The sequence below is a fragment of the Pleuronectes platessa genome, chromosome 7 (genome assembly GCF_947347685.1).
Source record: "Pleuronectes platessa chromosome 7, fPlePla1.1, whole genome shotgun sequence".
Taxonomy (NCBI): domain Eukaryota; kingdom Metazoa; phylum Chordata; class Actinopteri; order Pleuronectiformes; family Pleuronectidae; genus Pleuronectes; species Pleuronectes platessa.
Window position 1 is genome coordinate 8,298,976 of NC_070632.1, and position 12,651 is coordinate 8,311,626.

The 12,651-nt window shown below is 45.6% G+C and overlaps 1 protein-coding gene across 1 annotated transcript in view; it reads left to right on the forward strand.

Annotated features, from left to right (window-relative positions):
• Positions 1–11,553, forward strand: part of abtb2b (ankyrin repeat and BTB (POZ) domain containing 2b) — a 42,822-nt gene extending 31,269 nt beyond the window's left edge. The window contains exons 4-17 of the mRNA XM_053426996.1: positions 5,165–5,317; positions 5,845–6,010; positions 6,156–6,245; positions 6,359–6,460; positions 6,745–6,841; positions 7,446–7,581; positions 8,047–8,330; positions 8,422–8,603; positions 8,695–8,800; positions 9,166–9,268; positions 9,353–9,440; positions 9,598–9,666; positions 9,899–10,012; positions 10,324–11,553. Of these exons, the coding sequence (XP_053282971.1) occupies positions 5,165–5,317; positions 5,845–6,010; positions 6,156–6,245; positions 6,359–6,460; positions 6,745–6,841; positions 7,446–7,581; positions 8,047–8,330; positions 8,422–8,603; positions 8,695–8,800; positions 9,166–9,268; positions 9,353–9,440; positions 9,598–9,666; positions 9,899–10,012; positions 10,324–10,557 (1,924 nt within the window). The 3' untranslated portion in view covers positions 10,558–11,553. The remainder of the gene's footprint in view (positions 1–5,164; positions 5,318–5,844; positions 6,011–6,155; positions 6,246–6,358; positions 6,461–6,744; positions 6,842–7,445; positions 7,582–8,046; positions 8,331–8,421; positions 8,604–8,694; positions 8,801–9,165; positions 9,269–9,352; positions 9,441–9,597; positions 9,667–9,898; positions 10,013–10,323) is intronic.
• The last annotated feature ends 1,098 nt before the right edge of the window (positions 11,554–12,651 follow it).

Below are 12,651 nucleotides of genomic sequence, written 5' to 3' on the forward strand. Positions count from 1 at the left end.
TATCCCAGAGTAACTCTATGTTATAATGTCAGAAGGAAGTGTTCTGGTATGTGTAAAGGTTAATTACACCTTTTAAACTGATGGATGGAGGCCCGTCTAAAGGTAGCACTCGGGCATATAAATAGAATGCAGCTACCACTCAAGTTTGCAGTGGTAATTAGATTGAATGTTGTTTGTGTTTTTTCCGCTCAGTTTCAACCTTCTAGAAATTCATGTGTTTGTGATTGTTCAGTTACGATGAGGGTGTGGGAGTAGATTATCATCACATGAACGTTTTTCAGATTAAATCAAACAAATTCGCATCTTCTCCTACTGGAAGTACCTAACACCCCCTCATACACACACACTCTCACACACACTCACACACACACACACACACACACTCACATAGCCAGCTGGCTCTTATAGGTTTAATAATGAACCGACACAGTGTGAGTGAGGAAAGGTGGGCTCCTCATTATCATCAAAGGGAAACGAACAGCAAATACACACCCCTCTTCTCCCCCTTACTGGCCGTTCCTTCCAAGTCCTCAGATGTTTTTAATCTTGGGTACATATCATTCCTGGTTTATGTGGCAGCATGAAATGATTTAGCATCCTGTTAGAGTGTATACCTCGGAACATCTGCAACGTGCTGGTTTTCTTTCTCGAGATCTGCTGATGGGCCCTCCATCGCTACATATCACAGTGTGTCTGTGAGTTGTTGGCACGCGGGACGCACTCAGGTGGTGGAGGAGAGCAGTGTGGACCTGGCAGTGATTACAGCTTCAGTGCCTTGTAATGATACGGACCTCTCTCCTCCGACGGGGCCTCCCCATCGGCTCGCCCCTCTATTGAAAGCTTTATAAAAATCTTTTGGTGGAAACCCAAAACCTCCGGATCTGTGTGGGCCACATCATCAAACATCACAGCGAGTCTGGTGGTGAGAGTGTTGTTGCAGAATCCTTGAGACTGAGAGAGAGAGACGCCTTTTCTGTTATGATCCTTTTAAGCTCCTACTTAGTCGTGAGTGATGATCTTGAATTGGAGTATTAGACTGGGTGAAGCGTGGGAGTGCTACTTCCAGTGTGTGTGTCTGCTTATTTTTGTACACCACTCTTTAAGCCACATTGTGTAAAAACATTATTATGAAGGTTTAAAGTTATTAAACAATTTTTTTTAACAGTAGGCTCACTTGTCTGGGCACTAAAGTGGAGTACTTCCACCCCCCCCCCCCCCCCCCGTCTATACAGACCACCCCAGCCCCACTCTCTCCTCCAGCGGATGGAAGTCGGCACTAATGGAGAGATGTGTTGCTCTGATAAGAAGGAGCCAGCGGAGGTTACTTCCAACCACAGACACACCAGATATTGTTACACACAGCCTTTATGATAATGATCTAACTCTGTATCGGCGGTTAGCGTTGACCCCTGTGCAGCTCATGATGGGGTCTCCCTTAAAAGACCGGTTTGAAGTTTCTTACAGACTAAACTCAACCCTGGCTTCAGGATAAGGACACACAGAACCTATGGGGTCAGTGCAGCGGGTGTGACGTGGCCTTCAGGGGAGCGCAACCTTTGCTTTTCATGTTCTGGACAGGTTCCAGTTTAAAGAGGGTTCAAACCCACCTGACCACAACTCGAGCTGACTGTCACTTTACGACCGGCCAGGTGGTGACCAACCGGAGGGTGCTCATATGTCTGTGTGCGTTTACATCCTGCTGTGACTGGTGTGTAGCCATAGCATGTCGGGTCAGCGGGCTAGCCGAAAGTGCTATCTGGTTACAGTGGTTACAAGCGTCTCGGCTTTGATGTTGCACTCGCTCTTTGACGAAGTGGAGGTTTGTGTTTCAGTCTGAGGGTATAACCCAGAACCAGGGGTCAGATGGGAGGTGTGTGAGGGGAAGTGGCTGAAATACAGGGGAAGGAGCTGGCAACTGTGTGTAATTAGGAGAAGTGAGGAGTTCTGTGCAGTGTTACTTATACATACAAATTCACATTTGTGTGTATCTGTTTAAAGGTGACTCATTTTCCACTGGTCAGTGTGAAGGAAAGGTGGAAAGATGAGTTGTGGGGTCGGGGCCAGAGCTGTGGAGGAGATGGTACAGACATGCTCCGTCTACTGAGAGCCACTGGCCTACACACACACTAACACACACACACGCACACACAAAGTAACACACACACAAAGATAAGATAAATATAAGGTGAAAGACAGAAAAAAAAATCTTTAGCGTATCAATGAGTGTTAAGTGTTAAAAGCAGGACACGGTTGACTAAAGCCGCTTTGAATTAGCGCCCGTGCTGCATGCACGCCTGGAAGCCTGGAAGTGGCAGGGTGGACGCCTCGTGGCATTCAGGAGGAGGGACCGAGAGGATCTGCACACATGAGTGAACAGACACACACAGCCTAGTTTGTGTTGAGTGGAGGCCATTAGCAAAGGTATAAACCTTGATCCCCAAACTCACTGCTCCTCCTCTCCTCAGAAACATGGCTTTCTTATCAGTCAACGCCTGCAGCACTGTCCACAATCTGCCAGAACCTGCCACCCAACCCCCCCCCCCCCCCCCTTTCTCCCAGCCCACACACTCAAACCCTCCTTGTATGCAGCCATCAGCTCTATTTATTCATTCCCCTCCCTCCCTCCTCCTCCTCCTCCAGCTCATTATCCTCTTGTCTGCTTGATGACTGTCACTCCTGAGTGACGGATGACAGCAGGACCTCTCGTCCTGATTGATCAGTGACTGAAGCACTGAAGCAACATCTGACAGGATAACCACAAGACAGAACAGATAGACAACAGAGGACAGCAGCTTCATGAAAGTCCAATTTTGTCTTAATTTAAAGTCTATTATTTAATACAGCTAATACGGAATGACGGTAGTGATACAAATATGAAACACAGGTTTTATTCATCAACATATTAAATAACATTACATTTAATTTAGCTGATGCTTTCATCCAAAGGGACTTACAATAAGTACATTAAACCATGAGGGTACAAACCCTGAACAACAAGAATCAAGAGACAACAATTTTCTTGTACTCTTGTTACTCTTGTATTTCTTGTACATATGCTGCTTCGCTAACCCCTGTCCAATTCAACAACCTTCTTTTAACCTTCATTTGATTCCATTAACTAAGATCATTCAGAAAAACTTTGTTTACATATTTAACAGCCACTTTTTACTTTTAGAAATGTTCCTACACCAGCATCGGAAATGCGACCTATATACTACAGAAAACATCGGGTGGGGCATTTACGAATCAATCAAGTCTTGAAATTAGTTTAATCTACAATGATAACATTGCAAATTGAAAAAAGTCACGACTGTCAAATTAGATAATACAAGAAGTTTTTTCATACATTCTCTGTATTTGTATCGGTTACATTAAAGTTTTAAAAGGTCTAACATTCACCATTCAAAAGATAAAACAGATGAGCTCCACATTAGACATCACTAACAGAGCACTGATGAATGAGAGAGCAGTTCTATAGGAAACCAGAGGAGAATAAATGGCTCTCCCTGTGCTCATTAACAGTAACTACAATCCCTATAGTGTGCACTCTACAGTACTATCTGTCAGTATACAGCTCATGCTTGTGCCCCTGTGAGTGTGTGAGTGTGTGTGTGTGTGTGTTCTTGCACTGAAGTGTTTGCATCTCCTCAGAACAAAGGTGAAGCCTCAGCTAAGAATAACATCACAGCAGGAGTAGGTCTGCTTGTTAGCTCATGATAACACAACCAGTGTTCGAACAATCAACTCACTCTGATTGAGGCTTCATAGCATCAGAAGGAAACAACAGTGAGTCTCACGATCATGTGTCATTGTTCACAGACTCATTCTATTCACATATGGTGAAAGAAAGGCACAGACGAGAAGGGTTAATACCAGATAACCGGCTAGACGTGGCGTGGCAGACGACCATATCACCAGGGGTTTAGAAGGGAAGGTGTGAGAGGAGGACAATTAAGACTGAAAGAAAGAGCAGAGCAATGAAGTAATGATGATAACTTTCAGAATCCCACCTTCACAAATGGAGACCTTGTGTTCTGTTCTCTGTTATGCATCCTCTCCTGTTTACTTCCCTGCTTCCCCCCACGACTAATCACATGTCTTGTTGTTCCCTCAGCGCTCGGGTCAACCATGTCAGTCTTTTCAGTTATTTCTTCTTTCAGCTCGTTCTCTTTTCTTGATTTATCTTTTTCCAGCCTGCATCTCAGGAACCGTCTCTATAAGTGCCAGGTTGCTGCACCTCAGCTCAGCTCCCTCAGCTTGTACATTCTGTTGGAAACTGGTTTAAAAATAGACCGACTATTCAGAAATGACGGCAGTAGTTTTCAGGTTTATCAAACCACAACAGGAGGATTGAGCCACAGCTCTTGCTCTCATCTTCAGTCACGGCTTACAGGCAAAGAAAGCTCATGTTTCACACCACAACCTGGCAACTGACATATATACACACTCATTAGTCATTATGTGGATACAGCTGTTATCTCTGTGTGTGTGCTTGCATGCAGTGTTTTATATACGTCTGTGTGTGAGTTTGTGTGTGTTTTAAAGGTGACTCATTGTGCACTGGTCAGTGTGAGGAGAAGTTCTGGCAGACACGCATAAGTCATCCGGTTGAGATAGTTTATGAGTTCCCTCTCCACATAACTGAATCATCATCTTGCACCCGGGGCCGAGCCTTATTAGGGCCAATACAACAGCTGAGAGCTGAGGAGTGGATATGTACTCCCAGTCAGGAAGTACTTCAACATTTTACTTAAGTCAAAGTACAAATAACTAGACAAAACTATTCTCAAGCAAATGTACCACTACTTGAGTCAAAGGAGGCACTTTTTTTTAAGTACTAAAAGTAAAAGTACTTGCTGAGATGAGCTTCATGTCCTTAATGCAAAGCTTTGATTGGATCAGTGAGAAGATTCCTCTCGCATTATTGATTACTCTGTAGTACATTGTACAAATGTAGTGTAGTAGAAAGTACAGCTATTTGCTGGTATTTGTAGTGGATTCAAAGTTCAAATACATGAAATATATACTTAACTACAGTAACAAAAGTAAATGTACAACATCAATTACAGTTGAATGCAATCTGTTACTCCTTATGGGTTTGATTTTATTTTTTTTAACCAAGCCCACAGATAGAAGTTGAATTATTCCTGGCTCTTCTTCACAGGCCGTTCCTGCTGCTGCCGCCTCTGATGGAGTGGATGAGAGTGGCCATAGTTCACGCTGAGCATCGCAAGAGTCTGCTGGTGGACAGCGACGATGTGAGACAGACCGCACGTCTCCTCCTGCCGGGACTGGACTGTGAACCAAGACAGCTGAAGTAAATGAGAACACACACACACACACACACACACCCACACCCACCCACACGCATACTGTGACACGACAATCTCAAACGACACACACAAATACCAAAGTCCTCAGACAATCCCTTATTTTAGTTTCAGCTGTGTTTGTTTATGAGGTCAATGTCATTAGTTGGGCAGAAACAAAGAGTAATAGCTGAGACAGGGTTGAGCTTCCAGATGTGTTTCCTTTGTCTCATGAACTATTGGCTCGTAATTTGATTGGCTCTCACTAATGCATAATTACCGACTGCATGTGATTGATTAATGAGCGCTCACTCGCTGTGATGTGGTTGATTAACCTTTTCATGAAGTGTTCTCTCATTTCTAAACAGCATTAGATGTAAATATTTAAAATGCATGAGCCACAAGGTTGAAACAAATTACCTCAGCTTTGTTTTATCTGTCGTAAACATGTGTTTTCACACTCAGCCGATCACTTCTCACAGATTGAACTGCTTGTTCATTTTCTTACCCTCTCTGTGTCTTCTGTCTCCTTCAGGCCAGAGTGTTGCTTCAGCTCCTTCAAACGTCTGGACTCCAAAGCCGCCACAGACAAGTTCCACCTCGACCTGGGCTTCCGGATGCTCAACTGTGGGCGCACGGACCTCATAGGCCAAGCCATCGACCTGCTGGGGCCAGACGGGGTCAACAGCATGGACGACCAGGTACTGATCATCTACCTCTTTATGTAGGACATGTCCTGAGTGGAGCATCGCAGCAGAATACGTTTGAAATCACATCCAGAAGTAACATTTAAATCAGAACTTCATAAATATATTTCTCCCTTTTGATCTACTCTCTTTCTCTCAGGGAATGACTCCTCTGATGTATGCATGCGCAGCTGGAGATGAGGCCTTAGTCCAGATGTTGATCGATGCTGGGGCCAACCTCGATGTGCCGGTATATATATATTTATATATACATACTTAAACAATTACAACACATGGAAAGATTTATTTTATATGCACCACATTAGACTGTGTGCGTAACACTGACTTGTCTTGTGCCTGCAGGTTCCTCCTTGCTCCCCTAAGCACCCGTCTGTGCATCCTGACAGTCGACGCTGGGCCGCCCTCACCTTCGCGGTGCTGCATGGACACATCTCCGTCGTGCAGGTTGGAAACACACACACACACACACACTCACTCACGTTTAAAACCATCCAGATGTAGCTCGTTTAGAAATTCCTCTTTTGACATTTGTCCTGTGTGTAATTTTATTCAAGGGGAAATGACCTCTTACTACATATGTGCCATAACTGCAGTTACATTGTCGTGAGCCAACTGTGGATACAATGCTAAGTGGATTGACAAATGTGAGGTCGGAGGTCATGAACGTGGAGAAGTTACAGGATGTCAAACATTGCTTAATGTAACAGATGTGGTGTGTCTCTCCGCAGCTCCTTTTGGATGCAGGGGCCAACGTGGAGGGGGCCGCGGTCCGCAACGGCCAGGAGAGCACAGCCGACACGCCGCTGCAGCTGGCCTCCGCAGCAGGTGGGCCAACACACAGGCACATGCGCTCAACACAAGGCACAGCTGATGCGGGGGGGGGGATTATCTGACTTGCATTTGGTCGGTGTTCTGATCGGATTTATAGCGGCTAAATTGCTATTTAACGCTAAATTAAACAAGCTACAAGTCCCTGGGGGGGGGGGGGGGGGATCAAGAAGAGAATTTGTCGTAACATTCAGCAAAACAACTAATAGACGATGATCAATGACAAGTAGTGTGTTCATTCTCCAGAAGATCCCCGAGATTAACATGTGATTGAGCTGTGAATGACAGGAATGAGGAAATGAGAGGACACAGGGAGCTGCCTGTGGTTCTGTTACAAGCCTCCGGGCGGCATTCCTCTGTGGGACCATTCTGAACCACAGGGTTTGAGTAATAGAGACACGGGCTGTACGCAGCACTGACAGCATGTAAACAGGGCCTAATGTGAATGCATCCGTTTGTTTGAAAATGCTAAACAAACAACAACAAACCTTTTGATCCCTGCGGTAAACTGTAATCGCCGCGGGCAGTAAAAGTACCACTACAAACGTCACAGTGTATTTGAATGTGTCTGTGTGTAATTAAGTGTTTATTTGTTCCACAGGCAACTATGAGATGGTGAGTCTGCTTCTGGCCCGGGGAGCCGACCCCTTATCGAAGACCCACGACGGACACGCCCTCACGTCCTCGCTCTACGAGGACATGAACTGCTTCAGTCACGCCGCCGCACACGGACACAGGTACTTGTCCCTCGTCCCCATGACCTGTAAACCTTACTGGGAGCACAGCTGCTGACAAACTGTGTCTGGCCTCATCACTGCACACTGCTTCATGTCAGCTCTGCATCACATTCGACCACTTGAGTTCACATTCTTAGTTCCGGGGACAGATTAATTTATTTTATCGTGCGGTGTAATGGAAATCTGTGAGAGTATCAGACTTTGAAAAGCGAGTTCCGGGTCTCCCTCAGCTCAGAGTCCATCTGTCTGTGGACACCAGTTGTTAGTGTTAAACTCTCCACCTGTTCACCGTGAACACACTGTAGACTCAACGCTTCACATTCCACAGCGAGGGAGACTTATCGAATCAAAGTGGAGGTCACCGGGTCACAGATTTATAAACATACGACTTGAAGTCAAGACATTTATTCATGTTTTCATGCTTTCTTTCTTTGTGCTCTTCCTTCCTCCTGTTTATCTTGTCAGGAACGTGCTGAGAAAGCTCCTGACTCAGCCGCAGCAAGTCAAAGAGGACGTCCTGTCTCTGGAGGAGATCTTGGCTGAGGGGGTGGAGGGTGAGGAGGCCGGGATCTGCCCTTTCCTCCCTCTCTCGCCGCTCCCTAAAGCTTCTTCCTCCTCTGGCCCGGGGGCTCTGCCAGAGGTGGGCATCCCCAGGCTCTGCAAGGCCAGGATGAAGGCTCTGCAAGAGGCCAGCTACTACAGCGCCGAGCACGGCTACCTGGACGTCACCATGGAGCTACGAGCCATGGGTAACTATTAGACAGCAGGAAGAGGATGAGCTTACTTTTCAAATCATGCTTCCTCTGGAACTAGAGAAACAAACCCCCTCTTTCCCCCCAGGCGTGCCATGGAAACTCCACGTGTGGCTGGAATCTCTGCGCTGTGCCCAGCAGCAGTCGAGGGCGGGGGTCACGCTCTCCCTCCTCAGAGAGTTCACCACCACCATCAGAGAAGAGGACTACTGTGAGGAGCTGGTCACCGTGGGCCTGCCCCTCATGTTCAATATCCTGCGTACCACCAAGGTACAAACTCAAACTCATCATCAACCATATAATAGTAATAAATGACTTTCCTTTTAATATAATCCCCTTCTCCTTGTTCATTTTCTTGCAGAATGATTCCATTATCCAGCAGCTAGCGGCTATTTTTAGTCAATGTTTTGGCCCCGCCCCCCTTCCCTCCGTCCCCGAGGTGAAGGCGACTCTTTCAGCTCAGTTGGGTGAGGACACTATGATTCCTGCTTGTGAACAGACTCAGTGTTTCAGAGCAGAAGACTGGAAAGGCTTTATGTTGACAGGCTCAGATGGTCAAACGGTTCCAACTAAGTCTTTTCATCTGCTAAAACTAATCTGCTAATTGTTTTCCCGATAAATAGATTAAACTCTTATCTGAGAAAATATTTGAAAAGCCTGACTAATACCCACTACAATGTCCTGAAGCCAAGTGATGTCATCAAGTTAGTCAGTTTACTAACACACAAGACAAATACAGGCAGCCAATCCTTGCAGTGGGAAATCCAGAACTAGGAAAACTGTGTAGAAAGTGAACTAAGTTGTAACGAGGTGCTGATGTGGTTTTCTGCAGACCCTCACTTCCTGAACAACCCGGAGATGTCAGATGTGACGTTTGTGGTGGAGGGGAAACCGTTCTACGGCCACAAGGTGCTGCTGATCACTGCTTCTGACAGGTGAGGCCAGTTCACACAGGAAGAGACACAACTACCTAGGTGGCGTGGTTTTCTTTTTTGACAAAGATGTTTGATTCCTTTTAGATTTAAGTCTCTGCTGGCGTCTCCTGGACCCGATGGAAGCCCCCACAAGGAGGTGGAGATCGGTGACATCAAGTACAACATCTTCCAGGTAACAAATCTACTTTTTATCTTCTGATGTTTGACCTTATTACCTCATTCATGATGTAACAACTAATCAAAGTTGATGGGGAAAAAAACTGAGACTTGCTTTCATATTGTATGGAAATTAAAGTATCTGCTGAATGAGACCTGTGACTTCTCTGCAGATGATGATGTCATACCTGTACTGTGGAGGAACTGAGTCACTGAGGACTAATGTGCCCGACCTGCTGGAGGTGAGATCACTTTACACAAACACACAATCTCTCTGTGTAGCTGTGCGATACTGCATCTTTGTGAAGTTGTTGCGTGTTTTCGGTTGTAATCTAATGAATTGTAATATGAAAGCTGTGTGTACACTATACAGATAATAATGATCCACTCTGACCCCTTCACATGCAGTCTACTTGTTTGTGTGTGATACTGAAGCTCGTATGACAGTGTTGATATTTCTGTTTTCTCCTGCAGCTGTTGTCGATGGCGAGTCTGTTCCACCTGGGGGCGCTACAAAGACACTGTGAACTCATCTGCTCTCGTCACATCAACCTGGATAACGCAGTCAGCATCTACAAGACAGCAAAGGTAACACACTCATTTTATTCTACTGCTGTGACCTGTGCAAATCTGAATATACAATTTTATTATCTAGACTCTAGATAATAAAGTTTTATATTATCTAGAGTCCCTAGATCCCAGTCCCTCTAGAATCTAGTGGGACTGGGATCAATACAATCCTCTGTGTCTACGGTAAATCACAGGAGACATATTATAGTAGTAGTTCAAATGCAACTGATTCATATTCAATATAACTATTATTGCAAATAATATCATTCATCATGTTACATCAAGTCTCTAGTGCAGGAAATGATAAGTGTCTTCTTCTCTGTTTCCAGGTCTATGGTTCGCTGGAGCTGAGCTCGTTCTGTGAAGGTTTCTTCTTGCAGCAGATGCCTTCTCTGCTGGAGAGAGAGAGCTTCCGGAGCCTGCTGCTGGGGCCCCCGGGGGCCCGACAAGGGAGCCACCCCACCTCTACGCTGGTCCACAGCCGGGGAGACTCACCTCTGGAGGAGCTGGAGGCCACGCTGGCTCAACGTCTGCGCTCTCTCTGCGTCACCTCCCGAGTCTGAGGAGAACACGATGCACGCCGGGGACAAGAGGACGGAGAATGTGGCAGCGTTGGAGCGGAACTTTCATTACATCACTGGTCCGGGATCAGATCTGTGGAGAGATGTCCCCATGGTTGAATTACAGATGTTTTCCTATGGACATCTGATCCTGGCCTGAGCCACAAGCAGCTTCCACAGCTCTGACGCCGGGACACACTCCAGTGAAATGTTCCATGTTGCTCTGTGGACAAATCGTGTTTGGTTCCATCGCTCCATGTTGACAGTCATTGTACAGCATGTTTATGAAGACGTGAACTGGATGTGATGGTTTTCTCCTCTGCTCCAGAAGCTTCAACTGGGAATCAACAGATGGAAACAACAGGTGGCCCCTCTGGATTGTGAAACACTGCTGCCCTCTAATGGACAAAACTGGCAAAATACACCTCTGTCTTTGAGGATTGGGATCAGTGGCTCTCCTGGTTCTGACTGAGGCAAAGTGATGTGTTCATAGACTGAAGCATCTCCTAAAGAATCATGTGACACAGCCATGCTGGACTTTTGGCTTTGTCCCATTTCATCTGACTGTGCAGAGTGGGAGGACGGAGGCACTGGGCCTCCTGCAGCGACCTGAACTCTGGAGGAAAAAAAAGTACTTTTTGTAAAAACCGGTTTAATTTTCTGTTTTGTGAAAGACAACACTTACTGAAGAGTGGGATGGACATTTTCTATTTAAATGAGAAAACAAAAAAAGATGTGAGAGTATTTAACGGGGGTGTTCCCTTTTTTATTTTGTTTGTAATCCGAGCTAATTATTAATATTATTGTTTCAAAAAAAAGGAGCTTTTGTGTAGCTGAGTTTTTTTTTTTACAGGTACACTAACCCTTTCTGATTAAGCTTATATATCTATGCTGAGGTTGAATGCTTCTACACAGGTACAGCAGCAGAATCCAACGTGGGGTTTGGACGACACAGGATCTGTTGTAACGCTGATTATTGTAATAAACCTGGTGAACAAATCTGCTCGTTCTCACTGGTGCCAATGGTTTCAATCCTCTGTGGTCATGTGAACTGGTCTCGTCTGAAACGAGAGGGAAGTGGCACAAACCTACAACATGGAAGGGATCACACGTGCAAACAATCAAAGACACAAACACTTTTAACCTACACAAGTTCAAAAAAAATAAAACAAAGACACAGTAACTGAATGAGTTTATTTGTTTCAGCATTGAAGATGCTCACAGTTGTGTTATATGGGGATTACATCAGTCAGTTTTGTTCCTGCTCTGTCAAAAGGCCGCTCGGGGGGGGGGGGGGGGCTCCGAATCATTGGATGTCCTCAGTGCTGCTAGCTTCCCGTTGTAGACAACAGAAAGGAGGGTGAACAATAGGGTATTGCTTTGTGTTTGTAGGATACGGATATCCACTCCCTGTGCCTCTGCTACCCACCAGGTAGAGAGCGCCCCGGCCTTTGAGCCTTCCAGAGAGTTTCAGAGTAAAAGGAAGCATTGTTTTTAAAAACGTTGTGCACGAGATAAAGAGGAGGAGGAAGGGAGAGATCAGCAGGAGCGAGGGGGACGATAAAAAAAAAAAAGAAAAGAAAAATAAGAGAGAAGGCCAAAAGAAAAAGCAGAGAGAAAGGGACAGAGGGCGGGAAATTCAAAACATTAAAAGGTTCAGTTTTTGTGGAGAATCGATGAAGGCTGAGAGAAGGAGTGAGTTTGGCATGGAACATTAACACTAAAGCCATGCAAAGAAAAGCTTGTGTTCGACATGCACACAGCAATACAAGCTAAAAGCATAGAGCAGGAACCCCCAGCATGGTCGAGAAGACAATCACCCCCAAGGTTCGTCATGTCCGTCTATTTACAACGAGGAGAAGAAGCACGTTGGGATCGGTGGTGCCCTTCTCCTCAGGCCTGGCCAACACGTACAATAATATGAAACTTGACAAATATCGATAGAAGAGCATATTCCCTCTCCAAAAAGAGGCTACGTCTACATTCTTAAATAACTGGTTAATCATTTTTTCCCCCCCTAAGAGTTCCACACGAGTTCTCTCTCTCCCCCCCGCAGGGAGTCTGAGGGGAAAAGAGACTTTGTGACGTGTTCACGTG